This window comes from Bufo gargarizans, chromosome 3 (genome assembly GCF_014858855.1).
Source record: "Bufo gargarizans isolate SCDJY-AF-19 chromosome 3, ASM1485885v1, whole genome shotgun sequence".
Classification (NCBI taxonomy): Eukaryota; Metazoa; Chordata; class Amphibia; order Anura; family Bufonidae; genus Bufo; species Bufo gargarizans.
This window is the reverse complement of record NC_058082.1, coordinates 284,954,697-284,977,082: the sequence shown is the minus strand read 5'-3', so window position 1 is coordinate 284,977,082 and position 22,386 is coordinate 284,954,697. Positions and strand designations below refer to the sequence as shown.

General features: G+C 42.1%; 1 protein-coding gene across 1 annotated transcript in view; it reads left to right on the top strand.

Moving 5' to 3' along the window:
* LOC122932006 (AP-1 complex subunit beta-1) overlaps positions 1-22,386 on the top strand; it is a 114,588-nt gene that overhangs the window by 68,147 nt on the left and 24,055 nt on the right. Inside the window, exons 14-17 of the mRNA XM_044286146.1 lie at positions 12-204; positions 6,257-6,298; positions 16,306-16,452; positions 19,819-19,964. Coding sequence (XP_044142081.1) covers positions 12-204; positions 6,257-6,298; positions 16,306-16,452; positions 19,819-19,964 — 528 coding nt within the window. The remainder of the gene's footprint in view (positions 1-11; positions 205-6,256; positions 6,299-16,305; positions 16,453-19,818; positions 19,965-22,386) is intronic.

The window sequence follows — 22,386 nt, the reverse complement described above, 5'->3', positions numbered from 1 at the left end:
TTGTTTTTTAGCATTGATATTGGAGACAGCCCCGTAGGACCTACTCCAACTGTCTCCCTTGAACAGCCTCAGGTCATTCCCTCACAAGGAGACCTCCTTGGTGACCTTCTGAACCTTGACCTTGGACCACCAGGAAATGTTCCACAAGTATCAACAATGCAGATGGGAGCTGTGGATCTGCTTGGCGGAGGGCTAGACAGTTTGGTAAGAAGTATAATGTTTTCTTATGGCTTAATAAACCTATTGCTCAAATTCATCATCTTAAATTATGCAGATAAGCCGGACAGGTCTTCCAACTCTGTAACGTTGTTGACATCCAAGAGTTTTTGTGATATGTGTGCTTGTATGTTGTCTCTTAGGTGTAGGTTTATAACTAATTTACATGAGTAATTATATTTTATGTTTTTGCTAAATTGTGATAGTGTGTCCTGGTAGAGACAAGGTTGAGATACCCATTTAGTAGACACATATACCCCATTTATGAATTGTGTTTGTGACTATTGTGTTCTTGCCCAGACTTTATTCAAAGTTCCACTTTTTAGCTCGTAATTGTCTGGGGCTCTAGACTTGCTGTTGTAGTCACTGATTGTTGTTTTCTGCAGTTCAGCTGTCAGTAACCTTTTTGCTTCTTTCCTCCTGTGTCCTGCCTACCCTTGCAGATGGGAGAGGATACGCAATGGGTAACTGGTTCTCACTTAGTAGTATACTGATAAACTGGCTTTGTTCTCCCCTCCTTTCCATTGGTCTTCATTACAGACCCTTGTTCCCTCTCATCAGGCAGCTCACATGCATGGTCATTAGCATTCGGCTGTGAACATTATGTTCAGAAGCATCCAGTTTATCAGACTTTCTTGGCACAATCCACCCCCCCCCCCCTCCCGCTACTCAGTGAGATACCAAACACAACCTGTCCCTTTAGAAAAACTATATAGATACACCATTATATCCCTATGTTGTCTGCTTCAAGTCTGTCATGTGTGACACTATTTTTTTTACTGGTTTGTATGTTTGCATATCTATAAGGCTATAAAGGATTTAATGATATGATTGTATGGAAGATGCTTCCAAGTGATATAGCTTAAAACATAGAGGGGGTAATTTATTATGCCAATTTTGTGCAGAGTTTTGCAACTTTTTTTTATTTATTTTTTACCACCTTTACTACTTTTAAAAAGTAGATGTTAGCTATGTTAATTAGGTACATGCCAGAGTTATCACCTCTGACTTTTTTAAAAGTCACAGGAGATGTCACACCAGTAGGGATGTTACCTAAAATTCTGGAGTAGCATTTCTATTCAAAGGGGAAAATTTATTAAAACTGGTGTAGTTTTTCTTAACTCTGTAATTTGCGTCAAATTTATTAAACTTTCTACGTTGTCAAATTTGTGCATCTCTGAACATAACATTCTGGGAGATTTATCAAAACTGGTGTAAAGGAAACTAGCTTGCTCAAAGCAACCAATCAGATTCCACCTTTTGTTTTCCAAAAGGGCTCTGAAAAATGAAAGGCGGAATCTGATTGGTTTCTAGGGGCAACTAAGCCAGTTCTACTTTACCTCTATTTTTGAGAAATCTCCTCCAAAATGTTATGTTGAAAGATGCACCAAATTTGACAACGTAGAAAGTTTGAGAAGTTTGATGCAAATTACAGCCATGCAGACTCAAGAAAAACTGACTTCAACAATTTCCCCATGATAAATTCCCCCAAAGTGTTAGTTTCCTTTGAAAATCATAAAGAGTCAATGAAATCAGTGAATTTGGATTTATGTGCTTAGAATCTTCTTTGAGCAGATAATGGATATTTAAAGGGAACCTGTCACCGGGATTTTGTGTATAGAGCTGAGGACATAGGTTGCTATTTGGACGCTAGCACATCCGCAATATCCAGTCCCCATAGCTCTGTGTGCTTTTATTGTGTAAAAAAAACGATTTGATACATATGCAAATTAACATAAAAGAGTCATATCTTACTTGTGTGACCAGAGAAGAGTCATATTTTCAAGCTCTGACTCATCTCAGGTTAATTTGCATATGTATCAATTCGGTTTTTTTACACAATAAAAGCACACAGAGCTATGGGGACTGGGTATTGCGGATGTGCTAGCGGCCATCTAGCAACCCATGTCCTCAGCTCTATACACAAAATCCCGGTGACAGGTTCCCTTTAAGTAGGCCAAGGATGGGCACCATGTTTGATTGAAATATCAGGATGTCACTCTTGTTTTAGACCTTTTATGTCTAGCTAAATTTCATCTTTTGGAATAGTGTAAATGTGAATTTTCTTTAATTACTTAGTCCTACCTAAACACTTTTTTGGCAGAACAGAAAGGTTTCTTATTCTTATTATTTAAAGCATCAATTTAAGGATTTGTCTGGGACATTTAAAACTTGAGGAGACAGCAGGGAATGTCATAAAACAAAAAAAGAAATATTACATGACTTGAAAATCCCCACCTCTGCTGCTGGTTTATGGGCTATCAAGCTTGTGATTGGCTGCAATGTTCATATGCAGGTAATAAGTGGGTGGTGATTGGCTGCAGCAGTGACATGCAGCTAGCCTCAATGTCATCACTGCAGGACAGCAACATAGACTGCCGGGAGCATCTGAGTGCTGGCGCTTGAGAGCCAGGGGATTTTCCAGGTGAATAATATTTTATTGCTTTGGTCTCACTTTGTAAATGTCCTGGGCAAGACCTTAATTTTATAGGTTTTAGTTAGGGAAATTCAGATAAATTAAAGGGGCTGTCTGTTTTTTTTTTTTTTTTTTTTTCTATTGATGACCTATCTTTAGCTGTTTGAAGAGAGCACTGCCTTCTCTTCATTGTTTACCTGCTCGCCGTCGCCACCACAGTGGTGAGCAGACGTAATTACACCTAAGCCGTCCAATTAACTTCTATGGGACGACTCCTTCCTATTCAAGTGAAGCAAGGAAGGAGCCGTCCCCTTGAAGTGAATGGGATGGCTCACCGCTGCAACTTTGATTGCAAGCAGGTAAAACAGCTGATCGGCAAGGGTGCCGGGAGTTGGCCCCTGCCGTTCTGATATTGGTGATCTATCCTGAGGATAGGTCATCAATAGAAAAAAAGGGACAACCCGTTTAAGAGAATTACCCAATGATAATAGATGAAATGAGGGGTGTGAGACTATCAGCTTTTATAAGGGGAAAAAAAACTGCATTAGGGTTCATGCACGCGACCATGTGCAGTCCGGGAAACAGCCCCTGTGTCGACTGCATCTCCCAGACCGGCCGGCTCCTTTTACCCGAACTCACTGCGTCACAGTAGTCTTACGATGTAGTGAGTTCTTATCAGAACACTGGTGTATTGTATTGTACTCGCATGATGTGAGTATACTTCAATAGACCCACGGTCAGATAGGAACTCGCTGCATTGTAAGTTACTATGATGCAGTGAGTTCGGGCCAGAGGAGCCGCCATGGATCCAGGAGATGCCACTGATAAGCAAGCTATTTTTCAGACTGAGCACAGTAGTGTGCATGAGCCCTTACTCTGTGACACAAAAAGGGTCACCACGTGTCACTCATCTTGGGATATCTTGAGCCAAGAGGAAAGGTAAATCAGGACACATCTGTATGGGCCACATAGGTAAATAATAAATAAACATAATCAGGTTTGTTTCTAATACAGTATACTGTATATACATGTATATTTCTGAAATAGCCCTGTTTTTAAGTAAGTGAACAGTAAAATTAAATGCCTCCTCTCCGATGGTATGGTTTTGCAGGGAAGTTGCAGGGGATTTCCTTGCCTATGCTGTATATATATCACACAGAGTATAGTATATTAGACAGCGTAGTTTTAGTGTACCACCAGCATACTTCATCCAGCTTGGTATTTGAAGAGCCTTTGCTTGACTAGGTTGGTAGCTGCCGCAGGATATGTGATTCATGTAGTAGTTCAGGGTGCTGACACAGCTTCTAGGCTCCCATCCCAGAACAAGGGAATAGGGAGACAGCTTGTGCTGAAAGGGCGAGCAAAGTGAGCATTTAAAGTACAGTTGAAAAACACTGCTGATGATTTTGTTGAACGGGAATGATAATTGCCTGCCACAATAAGAACCTAATGGGAAAACTCTATTACATAGGTAAGCCTTTTTGCTCAATAATTACTGTATATTTGAGAGCTCATAGGAAGAGCTCGTTATTATGGATGTTAACAGTGCAGTTGTGATATCGATGCTCTCAAACAGAGCTTTTAGTTTTGTCTTTCTGCTCCAAATTATCAGCATCCTAGGATATTAACATGCATGGAAGAAACACTGACACCAGCCGGGGTCCAAGCAGTTCTTAACTTTATTATACCTCATGAGAGACGGGAGGGGGGCCATACCCAGACTCCCCCAATTGGACAATAAGATAAAATATATCTGCATACTCTCATACATTGGAAGCAACTGCAAAACATATCCATGAATGGGCACAAGCCTTGGTTTCTTTGTCCTTGCTGGCAGACGTGCCAGGGTGTTGTCTCGGGCCTTGAGGCAGGATGTGGACGCCATCTTAACAGAATGATATCCACTTCTATCACAGTTGGAGGGTGAAGTCCAACATCGGGAACGGTGTTTCCTGAAATCTCCATATGAACACCAGAACATGTATAACTGTAAAGGGCATCTGTCAGCAGATTTGTACCTATGACACTGGCTGACCGGTTACATGTGCACTTGGCAGCTGAAGACATTTGTGTTGGTCCCATGTTCATATGTGCCCACATTGCAGAGAAAAATGAAGTTTAATTATATGCATATGAGTCTCTAGGATCAACAAGGACATTGCCGTTACACCTAAAAGGTCTGCTCTCTCTGCTCCCTCTCCACTTTGATTGACTTTAGGAGAAGTCAGGGCCAGGCGTGATCACGTTTTCACTGCCCGGCCCTGTGAAAAGTGCAGAGGGTGCGGCAGTTGCAGAGAGAGCTGAGCCTCTAGGTGTAATGACAACACCCCGTTGCTCCTAGAAGTTCTTTTGCATATATTAAAACATTTTTCTCAGCACTGCAGGCACATATGTACATGAGACCAACACAGATGCCTTCAGCTGCCAAGCGCACATGTAACAGGTCAGCCAGTGTCATAGGTACAAATCTGCTGACAGATGCCCTTTAAAGCGGTATTTTTATCATAAACATTTGTGGCATGATTTGTGCACATGCCATCCATGCTTTGGAGGATGGGGTCCCACCTCTGAGACCCTCATCTGTGTGGAGAACATGAGTCCACATGCTATTCCATAAATGTTTATGCTGGGAATACCCTTTTACCAGTTTCTGTGGAGACCAAGCCTTGGGCTTGTAACATAAGTTATGCTGCTTTCCTTTATCCCTTATCTATAAAAAGGGTTTCAAAATATATAATTATTGCACCATTTTTCACACATAATAAAATAATGCAAATGAGAAAAACATATTTATTTTAAAGTGTGACCAACTAAATCTGAAACAACTTCTAGGAGGAAAAATTCCTTCCCGACTTCAACTAGGGCAATTGAGGTCACTGTCCGGTTCAGTGTCCCATCTCCAGCAATCTAGTAGCCATAACCGGTGATATTAATATGCTGGAGAAATGCATCCAGACCCCTTTTGAACTCTTTTAGTGCCTTAACCATGGCAACTTCCTCCGGCGGAGAAATCTAAAATCTCACTTGTTAGGCTGAGGATTTCCTTTAAAGCTCAAGAAAAGGTATGTCGTTCCTGCTCTTCCCTGCTACTACCTAGCTGTGTCAGCAGTTTTTTGTGCTCAAAAATGCTGACAGACTGTATGATGAATAAAAGAGCCTGGCTATGCATTCACAAAATTGCAACATTCCATTAAAATATGTAAGCAATATGGAATATACATACAAAAGGCTAGACTTCCCTAACAGGCTCATGACCAGATCGAGATGGATTGCAAAAAGTGTATTCTAAAGATGTCTTTCATACAAAAATACTAACATTACAAACTTAGTGAGGAGTGAGACATGTCACCCACAGATTTGTCTGGATTTATTCTTTCTATTTTCAGTTTGTTCAGTGGGTTGGGGAGAGGAGGGAAGGGAGAATGACCTAATGTAACTTGCTGCTTTGTGCACCTTTGTAGTATACTTTTAATGGTTGCAATTTAGTTTAGTGTTCTCTGTATTCAGTTTTACTTTGAATGGACTTCTGTACAAGTTAAGACCTGTTATAAGAGCTATCATTACTTTAAATGTTTCTTGACGGCAAATATTGTTGGGAGTGTAACTTTAATGTTTCCCTTACAGCTGGGAAGTGATCTTGGAGGTGGAATCGGTGGAAGTCCAGCGGTAAGATCATGTTTGTTAAATAGGAACAGCATTAACCCTTTATTACTTTTCCTTGATTTACAAAGTAATTTTAACACTCGTCTGCTAGATATATTGTACTTTACAGATTTTTTTTTTGATTTTTTTTATATATTTTTCACAGTCATATTTAAAGGGACACTTCCATCAAAAAGGAGTATTTTTCAAACTCCGTATTGATAGAAAGCACATTTTATTAAAATTTTTTGGCGGTTGCTTGTTCATTTCAGCAGTACTATGCTGTTAAAGATTACCGTAAATACCAAATATTGTCCTTCTGTAGCAGTCATCACAGAGATAAAAGATAAGTGACCCACGGTTAGTTTACTATTGCTTTGAGGGGAAATATATTTTTTCAAGTGTAATCCTCATTATAATGGTACGTGTAGAATTGGGATAACAGTATGACCGCTATGTCATTCTCTTGTGAGATGTTCTAATTGAGTCACTACAGGGGGCACCTGTTAAACAAGACTGCCTGGGGCTAAAAGTCAAAACAAAGAGACTATTAAAGAGCCAGACTTAAAAAAAAAAAAAATTATATCCAGAAAACCATACATCCGTTTGTTTTTATATAAAAAAAAAAATGCATGGAATTTTTACACATAGATTAATATTTGATTAAAAAATATAACTGAAGTGTTCCTTTAACTATGTCTAGCTTCTTTTCTGCTGGTGTTTCCACGGATGCTCAGGAAAGCGAGGCTCAGCTGTAGCTGATAAATTGTGACTGGAGGGAAATAGATCATTTCAGATAGTTTTCCCTGTATACCGTGAGCACTGATTACGGATGCTCACAGTTACTCTAGAGAGAAAAACAATCAGCTTTCCATCCGGTATTCTAACGAGATGAAGTTTTATCAAATCTCCCCCAATATTTTTATGTTAAACAGATGGACCTTCTTCTGGCTCCTTGATCTTCTTTCAGAAGGATGGAATGACCCCAGAAACAAAAGAATAAAATAGTTATAGGCTGAGATACACTCCTCTGTGTTCACATTATCTGTAACTTGCCCTGCCTTCCTTCACATAGACGTCTATTGACAGAAGAATCCCCTTCTCCACTAGAAAGTGCTGCTGTTAAAAACAAAGCTTGTACATTTATGTATTCATTTTAACCCCTTAAGGACACAGGGCGTACAGGTACGCCCTTGTGCCCTGGTACTTAAGGACACAGGGCGTACATGTACGCCCTGTGCATTTTCAATCACCGCCGCGCGGCCGGCAGCGATCGGAACCCCGTGCCTGCTCAAATCATTGAGCAGGCACTTGGGGCAAATGCGTCGGGGGGTCCGGTGACCCCCCCATGTATGCGATCGCAAAAAAACGCAGGTCAATTCAGACCTGCGGTTTTCTGCGTTTCCGGGTTATTCGGGTCTCTGAAGACCCGATAACCCGGAACAGGATGGTGATGGTGGTGTGATTTCACTCCACCAATCACCATCCAGCGATCCTGAGTGGTGATGGTGACATCACCACTCAGGATCGCTTTCTGATTGGTCAGGGGGCGGTGCGGCGGCAGATTCAAAAGAGGCAGGCGCCCCTCTCCTCCTCCTTTTGTGTTCCAGCGCCGGAGGAGAGAGGAGCTGCCTGCTTGTGTCCACCATCGCTGCCAGCACCCCTGATCTGTGCCCCCAGGACCCGATCTGTGCCCCAGCACCCCATCAGGTACATAGGGACAGCTAGGGAAAGTTTGGGATAGGCAGGGAAAAAAAAGGGAAAGTTAGTTTTTTTTTACTTTTTATTGCATCACCCTAGTTAGGGTGTCTGGGGTCCACAGCACAGCTGTGTGACCCTAGACCCCCCAGGGGTGCTGCCATTTGCCCCCCTCCCCCTGCCACTTCCCCCCCCCCCCCCCCCCCCACCTTTTTTGGGGTGTTTTTTTTTTTTTTTTTTTTTTTTTTTGAGTTCGCTGACTGTGACCGGCACTTAGCGTCCGGCCACTGTAAGCGCATCGCACACCCCACCGCTGATCAACTTCGGACGGTTGATCAGCAGTTTTGAATTTTTTTTCCTCACTTTTTTGCCCTTTTTTTAGTTAGTTTTATTTATTTTTTTCTGTTAGTTTTAGGGTGAGTTCGTGAACACCCGTGCCCCCTCACACACGCACACCAAATAAAGAGTTACACACACGCACATATACACGCAGACACACACTCCCCTATGGCCCGCCGGACGTTCTCGGCCGAGGAGGCATACGCCCAGCTTGCCTCCGAGTCCGAGAGTCCCAGTGAGGATGAGGATGACCCCACATTCCTTTTGTCATCCGCATCCTCCTCATCATCTAGCGATGATGATGAGCCCCCAAGGCGGCGGAGACGCCGCCAGGCGGAGCAAGGGGACCGCCATGTTAGGGACCCTGTGGCCCACACTAGTACGAGCAGCTCTGGGGCTCGTACTGGTTTCCCGGCCCACCAGTTAAATCCACCGGAGCACCCTGCCGGTGAACTTGTCTGGTGTAGCCCAGAGCGATACGAGCCCGTGATTCCTGATTTTGTAGGCCAATCAGGAATCCAGATTTCCACAGTGGGCTACACTGAATATGACTTTTTTTGTCATTTTTTCAGTGACTCACTGGTAAATCTGATGGTGGAGCAGACGAATCTGTACGCCCAACAGTTCGTCGCTCAACACCCGGGCTCCTTTTTGGCCAGGCCCGGTGGCTGGACGCCGGTCAGTGCAGCCGAAATGAGGACATTTTGGGGCCTCGTGCTGCATATGGGCCTGGTCAAGAAACCCAGTGCCAGGCTGTACTGGAGTGGGGACGTCCTATATCAGACCCCACTTTACAGTACGGTTATGACACGCTCCCGGTTTGAGGCCATCAGGAAATGTCTGCATTATTCCGATAATGCAGCATGTCCACCCCGAGGTGATCCTGCCCATGACCGTCTGTACAAGATACGGCCGGTCATCGATCACTTTGGGGCCAAATTCATGGAGGCCTATGTACCTGGAAGGGAGGTCGTGGTTGATGAGTCTCTCATTGCGTTCAAGGGGAGACTCATTTTCCGCCAGTATGTGCCTTCCAAGCGGGCGAGGTATGGCGTGAAGCTATACAAAATTTGTGAGAGTACCTCAGGGTACACTTACAAATTTCGTGTGTACGAGGGGCGAGATTCCCGGATTCAACCACCAGAATGTCCCCCCACTCTGGGTGTTACCGGGAAACTCGTGTGGGACCTTATGTACCCACTGCTGGATAAGGGTTACCACTTGTACGTGGATAACTTTTATACCAGTATCCCCTTGTTCCAGTCCCTTGCCGCCAGATCCACGTCCGCTTGTGGGACCGTGCGGAAAAATCAACGCGGCCTCCCTGCCCACCCCCTCCAGGTACCCATCCCCAGGGGTGAGACCCGTGCCCTTACCACTGGAAACCTGTTGCTGGTCAGGTATAAGGACAAGAGGGATGTCCTTATGCTGTCCACAATTCATGGTAACGGCATCACCCCTGTCCCTGTGCGAGGTACCGCGGCAACGGTCCTCAAGCCCGATTGTATCGTCGCCTACAATCGGTATATGGGAGGAGTTGATCTCTCGGATCAAGTCCTCAAGCCATATAACGCCATGCGCAAAACCCGGGCATGGTACAAAAAAGTTGCGGTCTACTTGGTGCAGGTTGCCATGTACAACTCTTTTGTACTATCCCGAAGCGCTGGCAGCACAGGGACATTCCTCCAGTTCTATGAGGCAGTCCTCAAGGCCCTGATCTTTTCGGACCGGGAAAGAGCAGGCCGGAGTACCTCGGGAACTGTAGGCGCCCGGATCGTCCCTGGCCAACACTTTCCAGGTGTGGTCCCCCATACTGGAAAGAAGGGACGAACCCAAAAAAAGTGCAGAGTGTGTCTCAGGAGGGGGATACGGAAGGACACGACTACTCAGTGCGACACATGCCCCGATCATCCGGGCCTCTGCATTGACGGTTGCTTCAGGGAGTATCACACTTCCATGGAGTACTAAATTTATATCCCAATTTAGGACTGACATGGGATAAAAAAAAAAAATGGTTCTCAGACTTGAGACACCCAAAAAAACTAAAATAATTTATTAAAAGTAGACATAGGTATTGCCGCGTCTGTAATAATCTCCTCTATAAAAATGCCCCATGACCTAACCCCCCAGATTAACACGGTCCAGAAAAAAAAAAAAGGTGCAAAAAAAGTTTTTTTTTGTCACCTTACATAATAAAAAGTTTAATAGCAAGCGATCAAAAAGTCATATAGCCCCCAAATTAGTGCCAATACAACCGTCATCTCATCCCGCAAAAAATGAGCCCCCACATAAGATAATCAGATAAAAAAAAAAATTGAAAATGACCCTTAGACTTTAGAGATACAAATTTTTTTTTAGGGTATCAAAAAGGATAATATAGTCTAAAACCTAAATTATTATTAAAAAAAAGTTGACTTATTAGGTATCGCCACGTCCGTAAGAATCTCCTCTATAAAAATACCCCATGACCCAACCCCCCAGATTAACACAGTAAAAAAAAAAAAAAAAAATAGGTGCAAAAATTTTTTTTTTGTCACCTTACATAACAAAAAGTTTCATAGCAAGCGATCAAAAAGTCATATAGCCCCCAAAATAGTGCCAATAAAACCGTCCGCTCATCCCGTAAAAAATGAGCCCCCACATAAGATAATTGGCTAAAAGAAAATTAAAAAAATTACACTTAGACTTTAGAGATACCCAAAAAAAAAAGTTGTATCAAAAAAGATAATATAGTCAAAAACCTAAATAATTGTAAAAAAAAGTAGACTTATTAGATATTGCCGCGTCCGTAAGAATCTCCTCTATAACAATATCCCATGACCTAACTACCCAGATTAACACGGTTAAAAAAAAAACAAAAAAACGGTGCCAAAACCGCTATTTTTGGCACTTTTCCATTTCAGTCCGTTTTTTCCGGTAAGAAAACAAGGGTTAACAACCAAACAAAAGTTAAAATTTATTACCCTGATACTGCAGTTTACAGAAACGCCACATTTGTGGTCGTAAACTGCTGTATCCGTAAAAGGGAGGCTGCAAAAGGAAAGGACCGACATGGTTTCTGGAAGGCCGATTTTGATGGCCTTTTTTATTGACACCATATCCCTTTTGAAGCCCCCCTGATGCCCCCCTAGAGTAAAAACTCCCTAAAATTGACCCCATCTAAGAAACTACACCCCTCAAGGTATTCAAAAATGATTATACAAACTTTATTAACCCTTTAGGTGTTCCTCAACAGTTAATGGCAAATGGAGATGAAATATCAGAATTTCAATTTTTGGTAACCTTACCTCACAAAAATGTAATATAGAGCAACCAAAAATTATATTTACCCTAAAAATACTCCCCCAAAAAATGCCACCTTATCCCGTAGTTTCCAAAATGGGGTCACTTTTAGGGAGTTTCGACTCCAGGGGTGCATCAGGGGGGTTGAAACAGGACACGGTGTAAATAAACCGGTCCATAAAAATCAGCCCTCCAAAAACCAAACGGCGCACCTTTCACTCTATGCCCCGCTGTGTGGCCGTACAGTAGTTTACGGCCACATATTGGGTGTTTCTGTAAACGGCAGAGTCAGGGTAATAAAGATACAGTCTTGTTTGGCTGTTAACCCTTGATTTGTTAGTGGAAAAAATGGGTTAAAATGGAAAATTAGACAAAAAAATGAAATTTTCCAATTTCATCCCCATTTGCCAATAACTCTTGCGCAACACCTAAAGGGTTAACGACGAATGTAAAATCAGTTTTGAATACCTTGAGGGGTGTAGTTTCTTAGATGGGGTCACTTTTAGGGAGTTTCTACTCTAGGGGTGCATCAGGGGTCTTCAAATGGGACATGGTGTAAATAAACCAGTCCATAAAAATCAGCCCTCCAAAAACCAAACGGCGCACCTTTCACTCTATGCCCCGCTGTGTGGCCGTACAGTAGTTTACGGCCACATATTGGGTGTTTCTGTAAACGGCAGAGTCAGGGTAATAAAGATACAGTCTTGTTTGGCTGTTAACCCTTGCTTTGTTAGTGGAAAAAATGGGTTAAAATAAAAAATTTGACAAAAAAAAGAAATTCTCAAATTTCATCCCCATTTGCCAATAACTCTTGTGCAACACCTAAAGGGTTAACAACGTATGTAAAATCAGTTTTGAATACCTTGAGGGGTGTAGTTTCTTAGATGGGGTCATTTTTGGGTGGTTTCTATTATGTAAGCCTCGCAAAGTGACTTCAGACCTGAACTGGTCCCTAAAAATGTCGTTTTTGTAAATTGCTGAAAAATTTCAAGATTTGCTTCTAAACTTCTAAGCCTTATAACATCCCCAAAAAATAAAATATCATTCCCAAAACAATTCAAACATAAAGTAGACATATGGGGAATGTAAAGTCATCACAATTTTTGGGGGTATTACTATGTATTACAGAAGTAGAGAAACTGAAACTTTGAAATTTGCAAATTTTTCCAAAAATTTGTTAAATTTGGTATTTTTTGGTGCAAAAAAAATATTTTTTTGACTTCATTTCACCAGTGTCATGAAGTACAATATGTGACGAAAAAACAATCTCAGAACGGCCTGGATAAGTCAAAGCGTTTTAAAGTTATGAGCACTTAAAGTGACACTGGTCAGATTTGCAAAAAATGGCCTGGTCCTAAGGTGTAAAAAGGCTGTGTCCCTAAGGGGTTAAAGGAATATTTCCATCATAATCATCCATGGTATATACATGGCATGGATGTTCCTGGCTGTTGTCATTAATTTCTATGGAAGTTACAGAAGCAACTGAGCACGGTAGTGGCTGCCTCACCAAGCAAGGCAGGGGACCCATTTTCTGGAGATAGGTGTGGGTTTCACCTCCTGTGTATACACCATACATTTATATGATGAAAATTCCCCATTAGGGCCGCTTCACACGAGCGGATGCCGTGCGTGGCATCCGCTCCGTGAAAGAGTGCCAAGACCCGCTGCAGACTGCAGAGGCACGGAGCAGTAACATGACTGTTAATGCTCCGTGCCTCTCTGTGATCTCTTTACTTCGAAATCACAGTTGTCACTGTGATTTCGAAGTAAAGAGATCACAGAGAGGCACGGAGCATTAACAGTCATGTTACTGCTCCGTGCCTCTGCAGTCTGCAGCGGGTCTTGGCACTCTTTCACGGAGCGGATGCCACGCACGGCATCCGCTCGTGTGAAGCGGCCCTTAAAGGGTTTGTGCACCTTTCTTGAGCATTTTTTAGATCACCCAGCATGGAACATACTTATCTGATCCCTGACTCCTTCGCTCCCTTTCATGCATTGCTCGTCTGGTAGCTACCCATGTCAACATCCTGTTTGATGTAGGTCATGTGAATCCCGCAAAAAGTGACTGTCCGAAGTGGTCTTGTGCCATCCATGTGTCACGTGACCTAGTAACATGACACTTGACTGCCACAATGACTGTCCATCCATGTTATCCACATCAAACAGGATGTTGACATGGGTCGCTACCAGACGAGCGATGGAGTCGGAACCCAGTAGCAGGAATGAGGTAAGTAGGCTCACCACCATGGGTCCGGCCACGCTTGTGGGTCTGAAAAAAGCTCAAGAAAGGCAGACAACCTCTTTAAGCACCCCTAAAGTTGAACTATATGTTAATGAGCATACAATAGACTGTGTTCAGTAGACCTACTGACTTGTTCTGATTTAGGACATCTACTATATGCCCTACCATATATAATGCTCACCAGTTGTAAAAATCTAAAAAGAAGAAATTTACAAATCTGTCTGTAGTTTGCTCGTTGTTTCTTTTTTTAATCTCTAACAAAATGCACCAAAAAATGTTTATAGCTTTTCTGTAGCTAAGTTGACTGCATTTTTGCATTTGTGGACGTGTAATTGATTAATTCTTGGATGATAATTTGTATTTGCATGTCATTTGGGCATCGAAGTCAAAAAGTAACTGCTGTTAATGTTTTCATTCTGTGCGATGAGACTACAGCAGCACACTCCATACCAAACTGCCAGATTGCCTGCTGAAACGATGTTCTCCCCACAACAGATAGAGAATACTCCACCAGGGCCATTTCTCTTGTTAGTTCAGAACTAGTCCCAGCCTACAAATTCCCTGTCTAGTTTACATCAGTAAATGGAATCCAGCCTGCAGCCCTCGCACAGGTAGAGAGTTGCAAGGAATTCAGGGACAGCCCTAGAGAGGATTATTTTACTTGCCATTAGCTGCCCTTTAATTATGGATAACTGGTCTGTGCCATCTAATACAGGTCCTTCTAAAAAAATTAGCATATTGTGATGAAGTTCATTCTTTTCTGTAATGTACTGATAAACATTAGACTTTCATATATTTTAGACTCATTACACACAACTGAAGTAGTTCAAGCCTTTTATTGTTTTAATATTGATGATTTTGTCATACAGCTCATGAAAACCCAAATTTCCTATCTCAAAAAATTAGCATATTTAATCCGACCAATAAAAGAAAAGTGTTTTTAATACAAAAAAAGTCAACCTTCAAATAATTATGTTCAGTTATGCACTCAATACTTGGTCGGGAATCCTTTTGCAGAAGTGACTGCTTCAATGCGGCGTGGCATGGAGGCAATCAGCCTGTGGCACTGCTGAGGTGTTATGGAGGCCCAGGATGCTTCGATAGCGGCCTTAAGCTCATCCAGAGTGTTGGGTCTTGCATCTCTCAACTTTCTCTTCCCAATATCCCACAGATTCTCTATGGGGTTCAGGTCAGGAGAGTTGGCAGGCCAATTGAGCACAGTAATACCATGGTCAGTAAACCATTTACCAGTGGTTTTGGCACTGTGAGCAGGTTCCAGGTCGTGCTGAAAAATGAAATCTTCATCTCCATAAAGCTTTTCAGCAGATGGAAGCATGAAGTGCTCCAAAATCTCCTGATAGCTAGCTGCATTGACCCTGCCCTTGATAAAACACAGTGGACCAACACCAGCAGCTGACATGGCACCCCAGACCATCACTGACTGTGGGTACTTGACACTGGACTTCAGGCATTTTGGCATTTTCCTCTCCCCAGTCTTCCTCCAGACTCTGGCACCTTGATTTCCGAATGACATGCAAAATTTGCTTTCATCCGAAAAAAGTACTTTGGACCACTGAGCAACAGTCCAGTGCTGCTTCTCTGTAGCCCAGGTCAGGCGCTTCTGCCGCTGTTTCTGGTTCAAAAGTGGCTTGACCTGGGGCTATGCGGCACCTGTAGCCCATTTCCTGCACACGCCTGTACACTGTGGCTCTGGATGTTTCTACTCCAGACTCAGTCCACTGCTTCCGCAGGTCCCCCAAGGTCTGGAATCGGTCCTTCTCCACAATCATCCTCAGGGTCCGGTCACCTCTTCTCGTTGTGCAGGGTTTTCTGCCACACTTTTTCCTTCCCACAGACTTCCCACTGAGGTGCCTTGATACAGCACTCTGGGAACAGCCTATTCATTCAGAAATTTCTTTGTGTCTTACCCTCTTGCTTGAGGGTGTCAATGATTGCCTTCTGGACAGCAGTCAGGTCGGCAGTCTTACCCATGATTGCGGTTTTGAGTAATGAACCAGGCTGGGAGTTTTTAAAAGCCTCAGGAATCTTTTGCAGGTGTTTAGAGTTAATTAGTTGATTCAGATGATTAGGTTAATAGCTTGTTTAGAGAACCTTTTCATGATATGCTAATTTTTTTAGATAGGAATTTTGGGTTTTCATGAGCTGTATGCCAAAATCATCAATATTAAAACAATAAAAGGCTTGAACTACTTCAGTTGGTGTGTAATGAATCTAAAATATATGAAAGTCTAATGTTTATCAGTACATTACAGAAAATAATGAACTTTATCACAATATGCAATTTTTTTTTAGAAGGACCTGTACACCACCAAGATGCAATGATGTTCAATCATTTTATTCTGCCTTTGCTAATTCTTGAAATTTGACAAACAATAATAGTTATTGAAATTTCACAAACATTTATAGTTCGGGTATTGAAATATATACTTATCACTATTTTGTCTCGCAGGTTGGACAAACCTTTATTCCTTCCTCTGTTCCTGCTACCTTTGCTCCATCTCCTACTCCAGCTGTGGTCAGTAGTGGACTCAATGATCTGTTTGAACTTTCTACCGGAATAGGCATGGCACCAGGAGGATATGCTGCTCCAAAAACCGTAAGTATCACTCAGACTATTTTCTTCTCCTTGCGGTAATCTATAAAATACATTTTGTATTTGATGTTCCTTTGGTTAGTGTCCTCCATAAATCTTCCCAGAACAGCAAAGTATGCCATGATTCAGCTTTTACTTTTATAACTCATTGATTTAAGGAACAATGTAGTCAGCACAGGGAATGTTCTGCAGTGTTCATTGGCATTCTTCCTTTAAAGAGAACCTGTTATCAACTTTATGCTGCCCATACTAACAGCAGTATAAAGTAGAGACAAATATATTGATTTCAATGGTCTGTCATTTCTAAGTTAAAAGTAAGTGGTTGCCGAGAACTGACATCACAATCATTGCAGATTAGGCCTGGAAAAGAGTCAAATCTACCTGAGAAGAGCCATAGTTATTCATGAATTCTTGCTCTCCCACCTGCTGACTGACAGGCTTCTACCTAGTTGTCTCCCTTTCTCTCTAGGAGAGAACTGCCAGTCATCAGCAGATGGGTGAGAGTGCAGGAGATTGTGAATAAACAGGACTCTTCTCAGGTAGATTTGACTCTTTTTCCAGGCCCTTGCTGCAATGATTATGATGCTGGTTCTCAGCAACCACTTACTTTTAGCTGATGTGTGACACACTGCTGACATCAGCATTTCTGTCACTATTTTATGTTGCCCAAAGTGAGGTCAGCATAAATTTGATGACAGGTTCCCTTTAAATTATAACAAAATGTACCTACCTTGTCTCGTATGGAGCGCAGCAAGGATTTTTGATTTGCAGAAAATTAGTATTCATGCACTGCAGTGACGTTTACCAAAGTGGGCTGATTTCTATCTTTGTGCTGCAATAGTGAGTCCTGCCAAAGAACTGACTGTAGTCAGGAAGGCAGTACAGTATGACAGTGTGCAGAGCGGTCTCTCCCATTCAGAAGGTTCAGCATCTGGGAGACACTGCACGCCATAACGCAATACTTACTGACCCTCCTTGAAAACAAAAGGTGAATCATTTGTCCCTAGCAACCTGAAAGATAATGTCTTAAATTCTTACCCTGGAAAAATGAGAGTTCATTATTATTATTATTATTTTTATTATTATATTATATTTTATTTTATTTTATTTTATAATTTATTTGTGTTGTTGGAAACATTTTTGGGTCTTCATCTATGGCCAATATCCTAGGTTATCTTATTAAAGGAAAGAAGCATTTTTCTCACCTTCCAGCACTTTATGGTTCCATTTTCATCTGCAGGCTAGGTGTAAATGTTCAGAAACCTTCTCAGTCCCCCAGAAATCAGCCTAGTGTAAAACTGTAAATGGAAGACAGGGTGGAACCCTCCTTCAGTGTATATGCAATGGTGCGCTGTAAGATGGGGGTAGCAAGGGGGATGTTTAGTTGGCTCACAGCGCACAGTTACAGCTCTTACATCACACCTGAAGGAGCCAGGCCTCTCAGAAGGCTTGGAGAAGGTAATATGCTTCTCCAGGAATCAGCAGAGGGAAGGAAAAAGACCCAAATATGCAGGCTAGAGACCACTGGCTACACCACATGCCTTTTATTCTGTAATAAATACAGTTTAATCTATAGTAATATGGCAAAAGTTACAGTAATGTTTCTAGAAGAAAGGTTCTGTCACGGGTACATAATTTATATTTTTACTAATTATTTCCTTTGGCGACTCCGTGCTTCTACATTTGGTGATTCAGTTAGGAAAAAATTATCAGATTATTTGGCACAGTTTTTTCATGACAAACCTGTACTGTTAGTCCCGTAAGGCCTGTGCATACATCTTTATAGATCATGGATGTCAAACTCATGGCCCTCCAGATGTTGCAAAACTACAACTCCCATCATTCCCTGATAGCTGTAGTATGCCCAGGCATGATGGGAGTTGTAGTTTTGCAACAGCTGGAGGGCCACGAGTTTGACATCCCTGTTATAGATTGTTGAAGGGCAGACAGCTTGTAAGACCCAAGTTTCTCAGCCATTTTCATACACCGTGCAATGATGTTCACAGGTTCAAATCTCCAGAACTGGGCCTGCTGCAGGAGCCTCGGTGTCCTGGGGCAGCATACCTCATGGATTATAATCTCTGTTTTTGCAGAGTGCCAAACTTTAAACATTGAAAGTACTCTTGCACAAGCCATTTATGAAGGACACTGTATATCTTTTTTATATATAGTGTTTATTTTCTTTAAATGGAATCTATAACCACATTTTGGAGTATTATCTGCAGTACTACTCTGGATCAGTTTTTTGCCCCCCAATTCCCCGCCCTTGGTGCTCAAAGCTGCTCTGAAAACCATTTTACTGGACTATGGAGCTTGTGGGAGGGGGATTTATCAAAGACTGGCATTTTACACTGTTCTTTGAAATCTCCTACCCTGCCGGCGAATGCCTTGTCATAAATTAGGTGCATCCTCTTGCAATCCTTGTGCCAGAATGAAATCTACGGCAGCTCAGAACTGCCGTAGATTTCTGTCTTTATTTGCGCCAGAAGATAAATGTGTCGGACCCGCTTGCACCACCCCATTTTCTGAAAAGTGGTATAGAAACGCCACTTGTGACAGATTTGTCACAGTTAGTTTAAAAAGTTGCCAAGTCTCCCCCCAATGTATTTCAATGCAGCTTTGAGTGCTGATAGTGAGAATGGGGGCAATTTGAAAATAATAAAAAAAAATCCTTTATTAATAATCCTAGATCTGTACCTGATTTGTGTCTGTTCATACGTTATTGTATGATAACATGAAAGTTCTTCTGTCTATAAAAAAGTAATTTAAGCCTCCACTTCTTGTATTCATTTTACAATGATGGAACACATAAAAACATCAGTGTGTGTACGGGAGATGAGCCATTTTCCATCATCTTCTCACAAGCCCGGCTCCCTTCAACCAAATGGCTGTAGCTTTAGGATCCTTCCCGCACTGCTTGTCTATAGTAGGCGACTGGGAGTACTTGTAGCTTTGACTCTTTTTGTAAATTTTTATCAAGCAGGAAAAAAAGTTGTTATATATATTCGACATATATACATTATACAAATTGCGCACACAAGATAAGGTTAAGAAATATACCCACACATAGTTCTGTTCAGGAACTATTTTCCCCTTCGGTTTTTACCTTTCAACCATTTTGCACTTCTCATAGTCTTGCCCCTTAACTACAGATTTGATGTACTTGACGTGTACGTATTAAAAAAACTAGTATATTGCACAATATCAGATGCAACTATGACTAACATATGACTTCTTGCTCTCCAGGGTGAATGCTCCGTTTAATAAGTACGCTGTGCAGTTCTGTTAAATGCATTTGGTAGAGGAAACATTGAGCCAGTTTGTTAATTGGGTAATGTAGCAGTAATTCTCATGTGTGCCCTTTACTAGGTTTGGCTGCCTGCTGTGAAAGCAAAGGGGCTGGAGATCTCGGGCACATTTTCCCATAGACAGGGGCACATTTACATGGACATGAATTTCACCAACAAGGCCCTGCAACATATGACTGACTTTGCCATCCAGTTTAACAAGAATAGGTAAGCCAAGACCCCTGATTAGAAATTATATACATGACATGCATCAAAAAATTGTGCAGTTTTTTTATTTTGTACTAAACAATTTTTCTTCTGTGTTCTATAGCAGTCACGCTTTCTCTAAATTGATCTTGCTGTCGGTTTAATATGCTGGCCTATATAAGAGCTGCATATTAAATCTACAGGTCTGTACAACTGGTAGCCAAAACTGCACAATGCAACACTTTTTATGGGCCTCTGCTTGTAACATCACTTTCACCGTCCTTTATTGTACATAAAATGACTCCATTTCTGGTGCTGCAGGATCATGTGACCTGCAGTCCGACCACCGGACTGTTACAGTGTCTGCTGTGTCAGCCAGTAGAAATGTTCTCTGTGCAGGTCTAGGAGAATCAGTGTGAATCTCATAGACCTGCATAAAAAAATCTTACAGACGCTGTATCAGTCCAGTCACTTGCAGTTCACACGATCCTGCAGCACCAGGAATGGAGTCATTTTTACAGTACAGGGCTTTCACTGTACTACCCCTAAGGCTCCATTCACACGTCCGCAACGTGTTTTGCGGATCCACAAAACACGGACAGCAGCAATGTGCGTTCCGCATTTTGCGGACTGCACATTGCCGGCACTAATAGAATATGCCTGTTCTTGTCCTCAATTGCGGACAAGGATAGGACGTGTTCTATTTTTTTGCGGAACAAAAGTGCGGATCCGCAATTCCGTGTCCGGGCAGCACCCATAGGAATGAATGGGTCCGCAAATCCGTTCTGCAAAACGAAATTACGGAGTGTGAATGGAGCCTAACCCTTAGTGATGTTACAAACACGGAGCCCAGTAAAAAAAAAAAAATCTGAAGTGCTTCTTGAAGGAATACATGTGACAGGCGATTCAACGAAAAACTTAAAGATGTTATCCAAGACTGTTATCCAAGACTTAACGACAATGCCTGGACCCGTGGTGCTGACCATACTTACCTGGACCCCTTCCGATTCCTTCCGGATCGATCCACAGCCGTCTCCACGTCTCTCCTGTGTGCAGATAGCATCTGTCGACAGGGGTCATGTGACTGCTGCAGCCGATAGCCGGCTGCAGTGGTGACCTGTTATACTTGTGTCGCCTGTCCCCCCCAAGATCTGTAGTTGTGGGGAAGAACAGATCAGTTTAATTATACATGCTTTTCCAAAGGCCAGTGTTTGGCAGCCGAACCTTTTGTGCCGCTCTATTCAAATAGGGGAGTGCAATCCTATAATTGTAGGTGCTTGTACCTCCAGCTATGGCAGTAAAGATTTTCTGCATGTACGGAAAGTCAATTTTACCGAATAAAATGTACAGTAGTGGCCAAAAGTTGTGAGGCACAAATTTTGTTTTTCACTTAACTTGCAGCTTCAGTTATTATGGTGGCAATTTGCATAACTCTAGCGTTAATCAAATTAATCAGAGTAATCAGATGAATTGCAATTAATTACAAAGTTATTCCTTGTCATAAAATTTAACCTAATCACAAAAATATCAATTTCCACTGCTTTCAGCCCCGCCACAACATGACCTGCTACCATCATTTCAGTGATCTTCTCATTAGCTCAGGAGAAAGGACAAGGCAGTTTGAATTAGAAGAGCACACCGGTTGCTTTAAAAGTGGGGTGGTGCCTGAAATGCTTGTTTTCTTCTGTTAACTATGGTAACTTCCAAGGAAACATATGCAGTCATCATTGCTTCAACTTGCATCAAACGGGCTTCACAGGCAAGGACATGAGAGCATTCTTACAAGCAGCAAAGTAAATCATTTATAGGATCATCACAAAATTCAAGGACTTCAGTTGCTGTGAGGAATGCTTCATAAGAAGGTCCAGCAAGTACCAGAACTGTCTCCTAAAGAGGATTCAGCTACAGGATCGGTTCACCAACAGGGGTTGGGCTTGCTCAGCAGCAGACAGGTGTTGATTGCATCTGCACAGTGAAGTGAAGGCCTGGTGTCAAGTGGGCAACAAACCAGGCACTTCTCTTCAAGGAAAGACTGACATTCTGCAGGAAGTACAGTGATTGGACTGCAGAAGGCTAGGGTAAAGTTATAAACCGGATTCCAAAAAAGTTGGGACACTAAACAAATTGTGAATAAAAACTGAATGCAATGATGTGGAGATGGCAAATGTCAATATTTTATTTGTAATAGAACGTAGATGACAGATCAAACGTTTAATCCGAGTAAATGTATCATTTTAAAGGAAAAATACGTTGATTCAAATTTTCATGGTGTCAACAAATCCCCAAAAAGTTGGGACAAGTAGCAGTAAGAGGCTGGAAAAAGTAAATTTGAGCATAACGAAGAGCTGGAAGACCAATTAACACTAATTAGGTCAATTGGCAACATGATTGGGTATAAAAAGAGCTTCTCAGAGTGGCAGTGTCTCTCAGAAGCCAAGATGGG